The sequence below is a fragment of the Phyllobates terribilis genome, unplaced genomic scaffold (assembly GCF_046119375.1).
Source record: "Phyllobates terribilis strain yellow unplaced genomic scaffold, ASM4611937v1 Scaffold_5__5_contigs__length_657084704, whole genome shotgun sequence".
Classification (NCBI taxonomy): Eukaryota; Metazoa; Chordata; class Amphibia; order Anura; family Dendrobatidae; genus Phyllobates; species Phyllobates terribilis.
Window position 1 is genome coordinate 32,219,812 of NW_027362765.1, and position 18,526 is coordinate 32,238,337.

The following is an 18,526-nucleotide window of genomic DNA, read 5'->3' on the forward strand; positions in this document are numbered from 1 at the left end:
CTTCCAGTTCTATCCAGTAAGAGGACAACACCAGAGAGATGTCCCCGTCTTCTTCTTCCACAGGACTGTAAGCAAGAAAATCCCAATGTTCCTCAGGATCATCAGGTAGATGGAGAGAAGTTGTCATGAGATCTCCCTTATGATGTGTAGATGGCTGTGAAGGTCTTGTGTTCGGTCTTGTGTTATCCACCAGTATAAATAATAATAATAATAATAATAATAATGATCTTTATATAGCACCAACATATTCCGCAGCGCTTTACAATTCAGAGGTTCATATACAACAGTTATAAGTAACAGTTAAAGATAATACAATAATTCAAGCAAAAAATGATGACCCTGTTCATAAGAGCTTACAACCTACAATGAGGTGGGGGTGACACAAAGTACAGGGGCTTATTTACAATGATAATCCAGCCATTTTGAGGGGATGAGGGATAGATAAAGGCTGCATGAGCTCATCACCAGCCAGTATCTGTAGTGCTTTTGGGTTCGGTGGAGATTTATGTTTGGAGAAGTAAGGGATGGACTATAAGAATATAAAAGGACTTCGGTTAGGGAACGTGATAGGCCGCCCTAAACAGGTGTGTTTTTAGGGAGCGCTTAAAACTGTGTAAGTTGTGGTTCGTCCTAATTTCTTGGGGTAGAGCATTCCAAAGAATAGGTGCAGCTCGGGAGAAGTCTTGAAGCCGGGAGTGGGAGGTACGGATTAGTGCGGATGTTAGTCGAATATCACTTGCGGAGCGTAGAGAACGGGTAGGCCGATAAACAGAAATGAGAGAAGAGATGTAAGGGGGTGCCACACTGTGGAGGGCTTTGTGGGTGAAAACAAGCAATTTAAATTGGATCCTGTAATTCATGGGCAGCCATGACTTGCACAGAGCGGGGGAGTCCGAGTAGCGGTTAGCCAAATAGATAACCCTGGCTGCAGCATTAAGGATGGACTGGAGAGGGGAAAGTCGAGTGAGGGGGAGGCCAATTAATAGAGTAGTCAAGGCGGGAGTGGATCAGGGCAACAGTGAGGGTTTTTGTTGTTTCCAAGGTAAGAATGGGGTGGATTCTAGAGATGTTCTTCAGGTGCAAGCGACAAGAGTGGGCAAGAGATTGTATATGGAAGGTGAAGGAAAGATTGGTGTCAAACACAAAGCCCAAACAACGTGCCTGCTGGCTCTTCGTTATTGTGGTGCCACACACGGAGAGAGAGATGTCAGATTTAGGGAGGTGAGTATACGGCGGGAGCAGAAGTAGTTCAGTTTTGGAGAGGTTGAGTTTCAGATAGAGAGCGGACATGATGTTAGAAACTGCGGCCAGACAGTCACTGGTGTTCTGTTGTACAGTGGGGGGTAAGGTCAGGGGATGAGGTGTATAGTTGTGTGTCATCAGCATAAAGATGGTACTGTAGAGAGAGAAGAGAAGAGGGCCAAGGACTGAACCCTGAGGAATCCCAATAGTGAGAGGAAGGGGGAAAGAAGTGGAGCCAGCGAACGATACACTGAAAGAGCAGTCAGATAGGTAGGAGGAGAACCAGGAGAGAGCAGTGTCCTTTATGCCGATTGAGTGGAGCATAGAGAGTAGGAGGTGGTGGTCAACGGTGTCAAAAGCTGCAGAGAGATCAAGAAGAATGAGCAGAGAGTAGTCACCATTACGTTTTGCTGTCAGAAGGTCATTGGTTACTTTGATGAGTGACTTTCTGTAGAATGTAGGGGGCGGAAGCCGGACTGTGATGGGTCTAGAAGTGTGTGAGTGGAGAGGTAACTGGTAAGGCGGTAGTAGACCGGGCGCTCCAAGAGTTTATACATGAAGGGAAGATTGGAGACTGGTCTGTAGTTGTTTGTGCAGGAAGGGTCAAGGAAGGTTTTTTTTAATAATGGAGTAATGATGGAGTGTTTGAAAGAGAAGGGGAAGATGCCAGAAGAGAGAGAGAGGTTGAAGATTTTAGTTAGGTGAGTAGTGATGACTGAAGAAAGAGACTGGAGTAGATGTGAGGGGATGGGGTCAGTGGTGCATGTAGTGGGATGAGAAGAAGAGAAGAGCCTGGAGACTTCTTCTTCTATGACTGGGTTAAATGTGGAGAGTGATCCCGAGGAGATGTGGGGAGGGATGGGAGTCACTGCACTTGGAGGCTGGGAGCTGATTTCCTGACGGATGATGTCTATTTTCACTGTGAAGTAGGAGGCCAAGTCCTCAGCACAAATGTCCGTGATGGGGGCCTGGGTTTTAGGACTGAGGAGGGAGTGAAAGGTATCGAAGAGTTTTTTGGGGTTGTTGGGTAGTGAGGAGATCAGGGTGGTGAAGTAGGTCTGTTTGGCGAGGTGAAGGGCAGAGTTATATGTTTTTAACATAAATTTATAGTAGATAGTTTTCTAGTGTGAGAGTTTTCCTCCATAGGCGTTCGGCACTTCTAGAGCATCGCTGGAGAAATCGGGTTTGCGGTGTGAGCCAGGGCTGTTTCACTCTGTGTTTAGAGGTTCTGAGGGTGAGGGGCGCTATTTGGTCCAGCGTGCTTCTGAGAGTGTCATTGTAGTGATTTACAGTGATGAGTGAAAGGAGTCTGTAAGTGTATGAGGGTTAATGGCTTGTAGATTTCTGAGTGTGTGATAGGTAGGAGTGTGCTGGGGCGGGTGAGGATTTGTGAGCGTGAAGGAGAGAATGTTATGATCAGAGAGGGGAAGGGGGGGAGTTTTCTAGGTGAGGGATTGAACAAAGCCGGACAAAGACCAGATCAAGGGTGTTTCCGTATTTGTGTGTCTCAGAGGTTGAAAGCTGTCAGAGTCCAAGAGAAGTGGTTAGAGATAGAAGCTGGGATGTGGATGAGGAGGTGGGGCTGTTTATGGGAGCCTGGGGGACGGTATACGACCGCTACTGTGAGAGAGAGGGGATGGAAGAGCCTGATGGTGTGGACCTCAAAAGAAGGGAATGAGAGTGATGGAACTGGGGGGATGACCTGGAAGGTGCATTGTGGGGACAGGAGTATGCCGACTCCACCACCAAGTCTGTTCGCAGGTTTCAGGGAATGGGAAAAATGCAAGCCGCCATGAGAAATGGCGGCAGGGGAGACAGTGTCAGAATCCTGAATCCAGGTTTCAGTGAGGGCCAGCAGATTGAGAGAGTTGGTCAGAAAGTAGTTGTGCAGGAAAGGAAGCTTGTTGCATACAGACCGTGGATGCCACAGTGCACAGTTGAAGGAGGGAGATGGAGTGCAACTGATGTTAATAAGGTTAGCAGGGTTTCGATTGTGAGGTGGGGGAGGGGTTGAGGTTGGCGGAGGGTGGACCAGGGTTTGGAGAGATCCCCTGAAATGTGTAGTAGCAGTAAAAAGAGAAAGCGCAGATAGTTTTTGGATTTGTGAAGTGGTTTTTTGTGCAGTATTATATGTTTTATACTTGTGTAATGAGAACGGTGGAGATGGCAGGTTTAGAGCTGATCATAGATGTGACTTCTCCATCTTTCTGTGACTTTTACAATATTTGTTTCAGGATAAAGATCTGACCCATATTAATACTACAGAGACATATGTGAGGGGTGATGAGCGGTGTAAAGAGGAGATTCCTACATATAATCGCCCAGGTGAGTAGTAACCACTAAATGCAGAGAAGTCACAGATTCTTCTCAGTCACTGGCTGTTATGATAATGGTGGAGCATGGTTGCAATCCAGTGGCCGGAGAAGCATGAGTGGGGAACAGCAAACAGTAGTTGAAGTTCTTGGAATTAGCACTAGGAATCGTAGGAAAAAGAGAGCAGAGGAGTGTTGAAAGTCAGGGTAAGAAGTTCTCAGGAGCTGGAGAATGGAATTAGAGTAAAGGCTAGACACATTATTCAAGCAATGAGTGAGAGTTCCATGTAGCAATAAGCAAGCCCAAAAAGGAAACAAGATGGCTTCCATAGGCTCAACATCGGCCATCTTAGTAAAGAGCGATGGCAGAAACACAATAGAAGCCTCTAGTGGTAAGGAGTGGAAATGCAGCACAATAATGAATGTGAATAATAGCAGCCACTAGGGGTCAATTCGCTGAAAGTAAACAGAATCCTGACACTGGCTGTGTCTCCTTCATCAGCGGTGTAGTCCGGCCATATCGCAGTCATCACCATTCTTCCTCCAGACCACAACATTCTTCTTCACCCAAAACTGTTCAAATTACTTTGGGTATTGAAAGCCTTTCTATACAGTTTACAACCTACCCCCTGGAATTAAAAGATATTGACCCTTACCTGCCCAGATCTGTAAACTACAAAGCCAAATGACAGCGTACGTAGAATGTGCCGAAAAGTTAGAAAATCACTTAAAGAAAAATATTATTCTTATGGTGCACCTCTAACAAAAAGAAAACGGTAATATTTTAAAATGTTCTCTTTAAATGTCTAATGTTTCTTCAAGAAACTCATCTGATTGAAAATATTATTAAAGGAGCCACCAGCAACATATTCTTAATTACTACAGAGATGGTTCTCCTCTAGTTAGTAATTTTTTAGTGATGAAGACTGTTGAGTTTGATCATACCATTTTTTATTATTATTATTTCAGTAGATGTGTTATTGTCTATAGTCACAGTTTCTGACTACAGTAGTTACTGCCCAAAATCCTCTGATTTAACCACTTCCCGCATCCAGTTTTTTGCTCCTATCCAGGCCCCATTTTTGAAATCTGACATCTGTCACTTTATATGGTGATAACTTTGGATGCTTCTTCTGATTCCAGTGATTCTGAAATATTTTTTTCTGTGACACATTGTACTTTATGTTTCTGGTAATTTTAGGTTGATATATTTTGCGTTTATTTTAGAAAATACATGAAAATTACTCAATAACTTAGAAACATTTCTAATTTTCAAACTTTAAATTTGTATGCTCTTAAATCAGATAGTGATACTACACAAAATAGTTAATAAATAACATTTACCGTATTTCTTCTTCAGTTCGGCATCATTTTTCTAACACCTCCTTTTACTTAGTCAACATCCTTTTATTTTTTTTCGGATGATAGAAGGCGTACAAATTTAGCAACAAGTTTTTATATATGCAATTAAATTTACAAAACTAATTTTCTCCAGCTTCCTCCCCCACTCCAAAGACATACTGATAGGGAATCTAGATTGTGAGCTCCAATGGGGACAGCAATGATTTTTTATGTAAAGCGCTGCATAATATGTTAGCACTATATAAAAATAAAGATGATTATTATTATTACTTTGAAGGGCTTAGATTTTAGAAAATTGCACTCTTCATAGTATCAAGAACCACACTGAGGAATTAACCCCTTCACCCCTGGGCTATTTTCCGGTTTTTGCACTTTCGTTTTTTGCTCCCCTTTTTTCCCAGAGCCTTAACGTTTTTTTTGGCCATGTGAGGGCTTGTATTTTGCGGGACGAGTTCTGCTTTTGAACGAATCAAAAACCACATTGAGGAATTAACCCAAAGTGGAATGCAAAAATAATTTTTTTTCACAAAAATGTTGATTTAGCCTCAATTTTTTCATTTTCACAAACAGAAATAGGAAACAAACGGACCTTACTAATTATTTTCCAACTTCTCCTGAATCTGACAATACCCTATTTATACGGCTGTACACTTCTATCTGGGCACATGGCAGGTTAAGAAGGAAAGGAGCGCCATTTAGCTTTTGGAAAGCAGATATTCATGGAATTGTTTGCAGGCACAATGTAATGGGGGCACTGTTTGTGGTTACCTGGCAACTCCAAAAACTGGCTACCACAAACAAACTTTATTTTCCAGATCCCAGGGATTGTCCCGCTTGTCACCTTTTAATCCCTATACATAGATCTGAACTTATACTGGGACCACTAGGCTGGGGCCATGGAGTTAGCTGCTGTTCGGTGGTGCGAGATGCCAAAAAGAATAGTCAAGAAGGCAAAAAGAATAGTCAAGAAGCCAGGTCAGAACCAGGAGGGCAGAGAAAATACAAAATCAGAAGACACAAGAGTATTCTGTAAACAGCCGAAGTAACAGTAGGAAACAAAGACACAACCCGGGAGCTGAGCACAGAGGACTGAACCCGAGGAGAACAAGGATGTATCTGGCGGCTTCCGACAATATGCTTCGAGCTTTAGTAGGGTGTGATGATCTCCAATTGGCTGAAGCAGGGAGCTGATTACTCCAGCTGGCCTACACACCAGGGCTGTGGAGTTGAAGTCTGTGTCCATTTTCGTGGAATCAGTCAGTATAAAATGGACCAACTCCTAAAATATATAATAAATTGGTACAGTAGTACAATGCAGGATGTGCTGTAAGTGTTTTCATAAGAATTTGGGAAAGTTATGAAGTGTCATATAAGGGTATGGGCAGACTATCCGGAGCCAGCTGCGGCTTCCACTCATTATGCAAATGAGCGCCGGCCTCTTTTTCTTTTTTTTTCTCACATGCAGGCTTTCCCCATAGAGATTAGGTCTGTGGGGAAAGCCCGCATGCGGACCCGCAGGAGAAATTGACATGCTGTGGTCTGGAAAGACGCGCCGCATGTCAGTTTCCGCTGGTGTGCCGCAGACGCATAGTGGGCATAGGATTTGTATAAATCCCATCCACTATGCTGTAGTGCTGTAACAGCCGGACGCTGCGGATTGCTCACAGTGCACTTGCACTGCGTCCAATCCGCAGTGAACACTGATCTTGTGCACATACCCTAAATGTCTGTTCTATTACTGATCTAAGGCTTTTCATTGAGATGAATCTGTGCTGCACTTTATGCACATACTCCGTAGTGAGGCCGTGCTGTGGAGTTTCAGTCAGAGTCGGGAAATTGAGGAGTCAAAGGTTTGGCTTACCGACTCCACAGCCCTGCTGCACACACCCATACTGCCAGACTGGGTGATATTACAGGTCCCAGCCTCCCCAATAATAGTGGCTGGATAGAGCCTGCGACACCCAGATCTTCTGGTTCTAACATATCCTCCATCACCAGAATCACCGCAGAATGAATGAAGGAGCTCCTGGCCATAGAAGCAGATGTTGCAGAAGCAGATCCCAGAGATGTGACACATTTGCAGAAGCTCTAAAGTGACAGAATGGCAGAAAACCCCATAAAGTGACTCCATTTTTGAAATTATAACACTCAGTGAAGTCATCTAAAGAAGTAGTGACTATTTTGACTCCATAGACACTTTCCTGAAATTAGCCCGCAATGGATGTTGGAGAGTGAAAATTGCAAATATGCCAATTTTTGCTTGGTGTGAAGAAATCAACCGTGGGAGCAAAATTTAAAAAATGGAAAACATACAAGACCACTGATTAATATCGCTCAATCTGGGGCTCCACACAAGATCTCACCCAGTGGGGTCAAAATGATCTCAAGAACGGTGAGCAAAAATCCCAGAACCACACGGGGGGACCTATTGAATGATCTGCAGAGAGCTGGGAGCAACGTTACACAGGCTACCATCAGTAATACACTACGCCACCAGGGACTCAGATCCTGCAGTGCCAGACGTGTCCCCCTGCTTAAGCCATTACATGTCCGGGCCCGTCTGAAGTTTGCTAGAGAGCATTTGGATGATCCAGAAGAGTATTGGGAGAATGTCATATGGTCAGATGAAACCAAATTAGAACGGTTTGGTAGAAACACAACTCTGCGTGTTTGGAGGAGAAAGAATGCTGAGTTGCATCAAAAGAACACCATACCTACTGTGAAGCATGGGGGTGGCAACATCATGCTTTGGGGCTGTTTCTTTGCCAAGGGACCAGGACGACTGATCCGTGTCCATGAAAGAATGAATGGGACCATATATCGTGAGATTTTGAGTGCAAACCTCCTTCCATCGGCAAGGGCATTGAAGATGAAATGTCGCTGGGTCTTTCAGCATGACAATGATCCCAAGCACACCACCAGGGCAACGAAAGAGTGGCTTTGTAAGAAGCATTTCAAGGTCCTGCAGTGGCCTAGCCAGTATCCAGATCTAAACCCTATAGAAAACCTTTGGAGGGAGTTGAAAGTCCGTGTTGCCCAGCGACAGCCCCAAAATATCACTGCTCTAGAGGAGATCTGCATGGAGGAATGGGCCAACATACCAGCAACAGTGTGTGCCAACCTTGTGAAGACTTACAGAAAACGTTTGACCTCTGTCATTGCCAACAAAGGATGTATAACAAAGTATTGAGATGAACTTTTGTAATTCACCAAATACTTATTTTCCACCAAAATTTGAAAAAAATTTCTTTCCAAATCAGACAATGTGATTTTCAGGATTTGTTTTCTCATTTTGTCTCTCATAGTTGAGGTCTACTTATGATGTCAATTGCAGGCCTCGCTCATCTTTTTAAGTGGGAGAACTTGCCCAATTGGTGGCTGACTAAATACTTTTTCCCCACTGTAGATGCTAAATGTGGTTTGGGCACACTGCAAGGCTCAGAAGCGAAGGAGAGATTTGACTTTTCGAGAGTGGATTTTGCTGGATTGGTTTATGGAAGCCATGTTGCTTTTCAAGAGCCTTTTTTGTGACTAATAATGTGGAAACCTCTGTTTTTTCCATTGACAGATGATGGCCCTGAGTGGGGGCTTGTTTTTTTGCGAGATGAATGGAAGTTTTTATTTATATCATTTTCGCCTACATTGTGGTGGCCTTTTATTCCAATATTTGGTGGCAGAATGAGCAAACCGTTGAACACTACGCTTCACTGGATCATGCTATGAGGTCTTCTATTAGACTGTGATCTGTCACTGTCTTAGTGAATAATTCAATGGACATTTTAATTAGAAATGTTAAAAATATAAATTTCAAGGATATTTTATTCAAAAATAATAATTGTTTTTTTTCTTGGCAGATGACTGTACCAGGAGATCAGAGGGACAACTGACAGCTTCAGTTTTTAAATCAGATCTTGAGATCACACAGGATACAATTGAAGTGAATGCCATTACTCCAGATATACCATCATCCCTTCACAGCAAAGATGTATCATCTGATCCTTTGAAACAGGTCCTATTTTCTGATTCATTACAGAATAGTAAGAAAAATAAAAGTCACAAAAGAGGCATTGAAAAACGAACTGGCCTTAAAGCAAAGAAGCCATTTTCAGATTCAGAATATGGCAATAGTTTTCCTCTCGATACGTCTGTTGTTGAACATCAAAAAATTCACACAGAGGAGAAGAGGTTTTCTTGCTTCAACTGTGGGAGATATTTTAACCAGAAATCAGATTGTATTAGGCATGAAAGAATACACACAGGGGACAAGCCATATTCATGTTCAGAATGTGGGAAATATTTTGACCAGAAATCAACTCTTGTTAGTCACCAGAGAACTCACACAGGGGAGAAGCCTTTTTCATGTTCAGAATGTGGGAAAGTTTTAACCAATAATAATCCCACACGGGGAGAAGCCACTATCATACCTAGAATGTGAGAAATTATTTACTTGATAATCATAGTTTGATGACTATCAAAAATAACATTCAAAGGGAGAAATTTATATTTTTATTGACAAATTGTACAGAAAACCTATAATAGACTAAACAAAGTGAAATTACCTTAGAACTTACCATATTCCAGTTTCTAAGCTCCCGAAGCCAAGAAAAGTCAAGGAAATTCGGAGTTGCCAATCCTCCATGTTTTGTAGACTTTTGGAGATGAAGCATCTTCAGCCTGGGCTCTTTATCTCTCCATACAAGGTCTTTGAACACATTTTCTATAATATTAAATGCTTTTTCTTTTATATCCAAACTGTAGTATTTGAGAGCAGAAATAAAATGATGGGAAAATTAACCACTTTTTTTTTCAATTAGATATTTTATATAATGTTTTTTTAAAGGGAAATTACAACAAAATGTCACTAATCTCCCTTTCTCTTCTCCCAAACCAAAATGCTAGGGGTAAAATTATCTATACAAAGACCTCATTACTCAGGAAGAAATATCACTTTTATGTCATCAATCTCCAAGTAAAAGAACGTTTTTTATTTTTCCTAACTAAATGGCAACAGTGAGCACCATGCGATCACATAGCGAGATGCTAATGCAACGTTTAACCACCTGGATGAGACGGTCGCTATTGAACAACAGTATCTTAGGACTTAAACAACCCATGTAATTAGTATTATGTAATAGTATATGACCGTGAGAAAACTGCCTCTGCATCGTGATGTTCAATTATGGCAAAGTGATTTTCCAACCAATTATAAATACTAATTCCTCACTATATCTCTTTCTATGTTTTTCCTTATTATCTCCAGTAATTGTGGCATTAAACAGGATCCATTATGATATTACATCGGCTAATCTTCTTCCCATTCAGATTCCTACAGTTTCAGATCCTCTCAGTGGAGATCTTCTATATAAGAGAATTTTTCTGATTTACCTATCAAGGATGGATATGGACAGGGACAAGATGGCGGAGAGGATATTACACCTCACCCTAGAGATCCTCTTCCGGCTTACTGGACAGGTGAGAGATTCTGATGACGTCACATTACATCATTCTTATCTATGGGAATAACAGATGGACAGAACTGGAGAGGTGAGGACTCTGGAAATGTCTGTAGCGAGATTTATTAATGTGTCTCTCCATAACCAGGATTACACAGTAGTGAAGAAGACCTCTAGTGAGCCCTGTCAGGCCCCTGTGTCTGAGAGATGGGGAAGACCCCTGAGCCAAATCACGGGGTGTCCACCTCACTCTCTGATACATGAGGACATCAATGACCAGAAGATCCTAGATCTCACCTACAAGATGATTGAGCTGCAGACTGGAGAGGTAACACTGCTGGGAATGCTGGGATGTTATACAGTAACACTATGAAGGGATCGGGGATGACGGTATCATTGTTTATGTCAGGTTCCTATAAGGTGTCAGGATGTCACCGTCTATTTCTCCATGGAGGAGTGGGAGTATTTAGAAGGACACAAGGATCAGTACAAAGACTTCATGATGGAGGTTTCCTCACCCCTCACATCACCAGGTAATAGACAGGACTAAATACAGACGGCCTATAATTATCTGTATGTAAAGAATGAATTCAGTCCCTGTATGTGTTTTCCTCCAGTTCTATCCAGTAAGATGACAACACCAGAGAGATGTCCCCATTCTCTTCTTCCACAGGACTGTAAACAAGAAGATCCCAGTATTCCTCAGGATCATCAGGTAGATGGAGAGAAGGTGTCATGAGATCCCCCCTATGATGTGTAGACGGCTGTGAAGGTCTTGTGCTCAGTCTTGTTTTATCCACCAGTATTATATGTTTTATACTTGTGTAATGAGAACGGTGGAGATGACAGGATTAGAGCTGATCATAGGTGTGACTTCTCCATCTGTCTGTGACTTTTACAATATTTGTTTCAGGGTGAAGATCTGACCCATATTAATACTACAGAGACATATGTGAGAGGTGATGAGCGGTGTAAAGAGGAGATTCCTACATACGACTACCCAGGTTAGTAGTAACCACTAAAGAAGAGAAGCCACAGATACTTCTCAGACACTGGCTGTTATGATAATGGTGGAGCATGGTTGCAATCCAGTGGCCGGAGAAGCATGAGTGGGGAACAGCAAGTGGTAGTTGAAGTTCTTGAAATTAGCACTAGGAATCATAGGAAAAAGAGAGTAGAGGAGTGTTGAAAGTCAGAGTAAGACTGTTCTCATGAGCTGGAGAATGGAATTAGAGTAAAGGCTAGACACATTATTCAAGCAATGAGTGAGAGTTCCATGTAGCAATAAGAAAGCCCAAAAAGGAAACAAGATGGCTTGCATAGGTCCAACATCGGCCATCTTAATAAAGGGCAATGGCAGAAACACAATATAGAAGCCTCTAGTGGTAAGGAGTGGAAATGCAGCACAATAATGAATGCGAATAATAGCAGCCACTAGGGGTCAATTCGCAAAAAGTGAACAGAATCCTGACACCGGCTTTTCTTCTTTTATCAGCAGTACAGTCTGGCCATATCACAGTCATCCTCCATTCTGCCTCCAGACCACAGCATTCTTCTACACCCAAAACTGTTCAAATTACTTTGAGCATTGAAAGCCCTTCTTCTATTGAGTTTACAATCTGGAGGATCCTCCTACCCCCTAGAATCACAAGATTCTGACTCTTGCCTACCCAGATGTGTAAATTACAGAGCCAAAAGACAGCGTACGTAGAATATGCCGGAAAGTTAGAAAATCACTTCAGGAAAAATATTATTCATATGGTGCACCTCTGTCAGAAAGCAAGAATCCTAGGATCTTAGCATCATATAGGATGAATCTACCTTCTCTCTCTTCTGTGCTGCTGAATGTGCTCATATGGTCCCAACAAGACCAGGTCCAGTCTTTCTGGCCAAATTTCGCTTTTATGATCGACAATATTAAATTTGCAGTGAGGGCCAAGTGTGGATTTCTGTACAATAACAGAGCTTCCCTTTTATCCTGACTTTTCAATTTCTTTTAAAACCAACTAACTTCAAAGAGGATTGTGATACACTACACAAAAAAAACATTACACCTGTGTCATGATATATCTCTAAGCTGTGCATAGTTCATGGCTGTAATATACATTTATTCACGTCTGCAGCAGATCTGTTTGTATGGCTCGAGCCCTAGTTTCATAGCATCACTCCATGTTATATGTTTTCAAGTCTAAGGAATTCAGATTACTGCACCATCATTCCTGAAATGGGAAGCACTAATACTTTCTGTATGTCATAGGTTGGCTTCGGGATTTGATCCAATGACTTTTGCTGTGTGGTTGGTTTCCCTCTGCTGGGCTACAGTCCTTTTCGTCTGTGTCCAAATGCTGATAGTTTCTTTTGTCTTTTTTTTTTTTCTTGGTTGGCTTCTCTCCAGGTGTTTTCCATTTTCCCTTTTGGCTCTGTCCCATCACATTTTGGGATGGCCTTTATATGTTCACCTTTCACTTACCTCACTTGCTGGCTATACTTTAATGTAGATTGGTGTTTGGAGTTCAAGCTCTTCAGCTAGGGGTTTGTTTACCTTCTCTGGTAAGCCCCAGATGGTTTTCCTGCTGCGAATGTGTGAGTTTTCCTCCCCAGGACCTTTCCCTTCTTTTCCACATTTGGAGGTCTGTGAGGTTTCACTTATTCTGTTTGTTTTTCTCCTTATTTATCCTTGTCTATCTTTTGTGAATGTGATTTTAGTTTCTTACCCTAGGTTCTCGTATCTCAGTGCACGCATTCCTCTACCTTTGTTGGATTTGTGTTGTGGCCTCCCCTCTGGTACATCAGGAGGTGCTAGAAACCACTCGACGGCCTTTTAGGGATCCAGATCTGAGGAGGTATATTTAGTTGTGCAGCTAGGGACTTTTTTTTAGTCTATACAGGGACTAGTTTGGTACAGGTGCGGCTTCTCTCTTTGGTAGTTCTTGCCATCTGCTGTTACCCGTGTGAGTGTGTGAACACAATCATAGCACTCTACTTTTCTGGTCAGGACTCATAGGAGCTCCAATGGTCCATCATAAATAAGTACAACTCCGGTTTAGTGTTTGAGCTCTTCCGCCTAAACATATGTTCTTGTTGTAGTGGGATTACCCTACCCCACTTATGTGAGTCTGCAACTCCCTGGTAGTCTTTAAAGAAAAGTCTCCATTGTCTCTGCCAAATTCCCAAGATCTAAATTTAAGACACCTCAGCTCTATTATAAAAAGTTCTCTTTAAATGTCTAATATTTCTTCAAGAAACTCTGACCGAAAATATTACCCCAAAGATAGTTTGGATTGCCAAGAGCCAAAGCCACATACTATAATTACTCCAGAGATGGTTCTCCTCTAGTTAATATTTTTTTTACTGATGAAGACTGTTGAGTTTGATCATTTCAGGAGATGTGTTACTGTCTATATTCACAGTTTTTGACTACCAACCAGGCCCCATTTTTCAAATCTGACATGTGTCACTTTACGTGGTGATAACTTTGGATGCTTCTTCTGCGTCCAGTGATTTTGAAATATTTTTTCTGTGACACATTGTACTTTATGTTTCTGGTGATTTTAAGTTATTATATTTTTTGTTTATTTTAGAAAACACCTGAATATTGCCCAGCAATTTAGAAAGATTTGTAATTTTAAAACTTTAAAATTGTATGCTCTTAAATCAGATAGTGATACTACACAAAATAGTTAATAAATAACATTTATCGTATTTCTTCTTTAGGTCGGCAGCATTTTTCCACCATCCCCTTTTTAAATTACTTTGAAGGGCTTAGATTTTAGAAAATTGCACTCTTCGTAGTATCAAAGACCACATTGAGGAATTACAAAGTGGAATGCAAAATTTCTTATTTTTTTCACTATAATGTTGATTTAGCCCTAATTTTTTCATTTTCACACACCTTACTAGACCTTACTAATTATTTTCCAACTTCTCCTGAATCTGACAATACCCTATATACAGTTGTACACTGGTATCTGGGCACATGGCAGGGTTCAGAAAGGAAGGAGCGCCATTTAGCTTTTAGAAGGCAGATATTCCTGGAATTGTTTGCAGGCACAATGTAATGGAGGCACTGTTTGTGGTTACCTGACAACTAGTGATGAGCGAGCGTGCTCGGTTAACCCTTTCACCGAGCACGCTCTGGTGCTGACCAAGTATTTTCGGCGTGCTCAACAACTATGTTTGAGTCGCCGCGGCTGCATGTGTCGCGGCTATTAGACAGCTGTGACACATGCTGGGTGTTACGGGTCCGGGTGGTGGAACCTCTGTGCTGGGATGCAAGGAGGGACCAGAGGGGCGTAACTAAGCGCCTACTCGGACCGACCCTGGCCACTTGGCGGCTTTGTGGACTCCGTGAACCAAGCAGGGACCGGGCAGGGGAACCAGGTGCCACTCTGGGACCTACCTTGTATGAGAGCAGGCGACTCCCACGGGTCAGGTGGCTGAGGCTGACAGGTACAGCGGAAGAGTACGGCAGGTAGCTTGACGGGTGATCCGGGTAGGCAAGCAGGTAGGTACGGCTGGTAGCCAGACAGGTGATCCGGGTAGGCAAGCCGGCGGGCACGGCAGGTAGACAGGCTGGCGGGCACGGCTGATAGACAGGCAGGCGGGCACGGCTGACAGACAGACTGGCGGTCACTGGAACCTGAGGGCTGAGGAGAGTGTTAGCACACAAACAACAACCTTGCACAGGCACCTCCATTTTGGAGGTGGTGCTTTAAATAGGAGTGGTCGTCCGGCCATTGGCTGGGGACTCTTTAGGACAGCGAGCACGGCCCCCTTAAGAGGGAGAGAACGTGCGCTCCCTAAGCACAGTGCCCGGGAAGCTGCGCGCGGTGCGCGGAACAGCAGCAGAGGAGCTGGAGGACGCTGGACCAGGACTGCAGCGGTGAGGGGAACGGCGTCTCTGCCCGGCAGGAGGCAGAGACGCTGGCGCTATACAGGGATTGCCTAACAGCCACGACACATGCAGTCGCAGTGACTCGAACATAGTTGTCGAGCACGCTGAAAATACTCAGTCAGCACCCGAGCGTGCTCGGTGAAAGGGTTAACAGAGCACGCTCGCTCATCACTATTGACAACTCAAAAAATGACTACCACAAACAGGCTTGGTGCTTGCAACTTTATTTTCCAGATCCCAGGGATTGTCCCGCTTGTCACCCTTTAACCCCTATACATAGATCTGAACTTATACTGGGACAACTAGGCTGTGGCCACCGAGTTAGCTGCTGTTTGGTGGTGCGAGATGGCAAAAAGAATAGTCAGGTAGCCAGATCCGAACCAGGAGAGCAGAGAAAATACAAAATCGGAAGACACGAGTATTCTGTAAACAGGCCAGGATTACAACAGGAAACAAATACACAAGCCGGGAGCTGAGCACAGAGGACTGAACCAGAGGAGAACAAGGCTGTATCTGGCATCTTCCGGCAATATGCTTCGAGCTTTAGTAGGGTGTGGTGCTTTACAATTACCTAAAGCAGGGAGCTGATTATTCCAGCTGGACAGCACACACTGCCATACTGCCAGACTGGATGGTACTACTGGTCCCAGCCACCCTATTCTTAGTAGCTGGACAGAGCCTGCGCCACCCAGAGCTTCTGGTTCCAACATCTCCTCCATCACCGCAGAATGAATTTTTATTGCCCAACTCACAGTGTCCACATTGTGCTCCAGGAGACACACACCATAAATTGTTAAGTAGGTTCTTCTCACTTCAGCAATGCTAAATGTGGTTTGGGCACACTGCAAGCCTCAAAAGCGAAGGAGAGATTTGTCTTTTGGTGAATGGATTTTGCTGGATTGGTTTACGGAAGCCATGTTGATTTTCAAGAGCTTTTGAGTCTCAATAATGTGGAAAGTTCTGTTTTTCCATTGACAGATGATGGACCTGAGTGGGAACTTGTTTTTTATGTGGGAGGAGTTTTTATTTGTATAATTTTTGCCTATATTTTTGGTGGCTTTTTATTCCAATATTTGGGGGCAGAATGAACAAACAGTTGAACACCACTGGTTCACGCTGTGAGGACTGTGATCTGTCATTGTCTTAGTGAATAATTCAATTGACGTATTAATTAGAAATGTTAAAAAATAGAAATTTCAAGAATATTTTATTCAGAAATAATAATTGGTTTTATTTCTTGGCAGATCACGGTGACAGGAGATCAGAGGGACAACTGACACCTTCAATTTTTAAATCAGATGACCTTGAGATCACACAGGATGCAATTGAAGTGAATGTCATTACTCCAGATATACCATCATCCCTTCACAGCAAAGATCTATCATCTGATCCTTTGAAACAGGTCCTATTTTCTGATTCATTACAGAATAGTAAGAAAAATAAAAGTCACAAAAGAGGCATTAACAAGCAAACTGCTCTTAAAGCAAATAAGACATTTTCACATTCAGAACATGGAAATAATTTTACCCTAGAAAAGTCTTTTGTTGAACATCAAAAAATTCAAATAGAGGAGAAGATATTTTCTTGTTTCAACTGTGTGAAATATTTTAACAGGAAATCAGATCTTATTAGGCATGACAGAATTCACACTGGGAAGCAACCATATTCATGTTCAGAATGTGGGAAATATTTTGGCCAGAAATCGACTCTTGTTAATCACCAGAAAAATCACACACGACAGAAGCCATACTCGTGTTCAGAATGTGGGAAATGTTTTACAGATAAATCAAATCGTATCGCACATCAAAGAACTCACACAGGAGAGAAACAATATTTATGTTCAGAATGTGGGAAATATTTTGGCCGGAAATCGACTCTTGTTAAGCACCAGAGAATTCACACAGGTGAAAAGCCATTTTCATGTTCTGAATGTGGGAGATCTTTTATCCGGAAATCTGTTCTTGTTAAGCACCTGAGAACTCACACAGGGGAGAAGCCTTTTTCATGTTCAGAATGTGGGAAATGTTATGCAGATAAATCCTGTTTTATTAAACACAAGAGAAGTCACACAGGGGAGAAGCTTTTTTCATGTTCAGAATGTCGGAAAATTTTTACAGAGAAATCACTTCTTATCTCACATCAGAGAACTCACACAAGGGAGAAGCCTTTTTTCTGTTCAGAATGTGGGAAATATTTTCACTTTAAATCGTTTCTTGTTAAGCACCAGAGAATTCACACAGGGGAAAAGCCTTATTCCTGCTCAGAATGTGGGAAAGGTTTTACAGAGAAATCACCTCTTATCTCACATCAGAGAATTCACACAGGGGAGAAGCCTTTTTTCTGTTCAGAATGTGGGAAATATTTTGAACGGAAATCGAATCTTGTTAAGCACCAGAGAATTCACACAGGGGAGAAGCCATTTTCATGTTCAGAATGTGGGAGATCTTTTAGCCGGAAATATGTTCTTGTTCTGCACCAGAGAACTCACACAGGGGAGAAGCCATTTTCATGTTCAGAATGTGGGAGATCTTTTATCCGGAAATCCGGTCTTACTAAGCACCTGAGAACTCACACAGGGGAGAAGCCTTTTTCTTGTTCAGAATGTGGGAAATGTTATGCAGATAAATCTTGTTTTGTTAAGCACCAGAGAACTCACACAAGGGAGAAGCCTTTTTCATATTCATAATGTGGGAAAGTTTCAACCAATAATGGTACCTTCTTAAACATCAAAAATCCCACAGAGGGAGAAGCCATTGTCATACCTAGAACGTGAGAAATTATTTACTAGAAAATCATATTCTGATGACTATCAAAAATAACTTTCACGGGGAGAAATTATATATTTTTCTGTCACCAATGACGGTACAACGAGAGAGGGTATCCGCCCTTTCCTGTCCTTGATGGGGGTCCTTCTAGCTTGTCAGCGGCGTGCGCAAGAAAAAGATGGAGCTCACCCAGGCCGGGGCTGGTCGATTGTGGCAGGGCACAGTCTTTGCTGCGGCTGGCCCTGTGCATGCTGAAAGCGCTGCGGAGGGCGCCCGATGGGGGACTCCTCGCGTGCGGACGGAGGTTTGCGGCGCCTACACAGGCTGGTTCCCGGCATCCCCGCGTCCCGGAAGTGACGAATCCGGAAGTCGCACATCGGGACCTCTGACCCCCGGATGTAATTTTCGGAGGAGGTACCAGAAGCTGCATGGAACGCCGGCCGGTGATCTCCCTGGCACGATTGTACTTAAGGGCAGATCACCGGCTAGGCAAAGGTG

General features: G+C 42.9%; 1 protein-coding gene across 1 annotated transcript in view; it reads left to right on the plus strand.

The window, feature by feature from the left end:
* Nucleotides 1–17,951, plus strand: part of LOC141271828 (uncharacterized) — a 43,054-nt gene extending 25,103 nt beyond the window's left edge. The window contains exons 5-13 of the mRNA XM_073681998.1: nucleotides 8–105; nucleotides 3,477–3,567; nucleotides 8,771–8,925; nucleotides 10,239–10,388; nucleotides 10,518–10,697; nucleotides 10,779–10,902; nucleotides 10,987–11,084; nucleotides 11,283–11,373; nucleotides 16,508–17,951. Of these exons, the coding sequence (XP_073538099.1) occupies nucleotides 8–105; nucleotides 3,477–3,567; nucleotides 8,771–8,925; nucleotides 10,239–10,388; nucleotides 10,518–10,697; nucleotides 10,779–10,902; nucleotides 10,987–11,084; nucleotides 11,283–11,373; nucleotides 16,508–17,949 (2,429 nt within the window). The 3' untranslated portion in view covers nucleotides 17,950–17,951. The remainder of the gene's footprint in view (nucleotides 1–7; nucleotides 106–3,476; nucleotides 3,568–8,770; nucleotides 8,926–10,238; nucleotides 10,389–10,517; nucleotides 10,698–10,778; nucleotides 10,903–10,986; nucleotides 11,085–11,282; nucleotides 11,374–16,507) is intronic.
* Nucleotides 17,952–18,526: the final 575 nt, after the last annotated feature.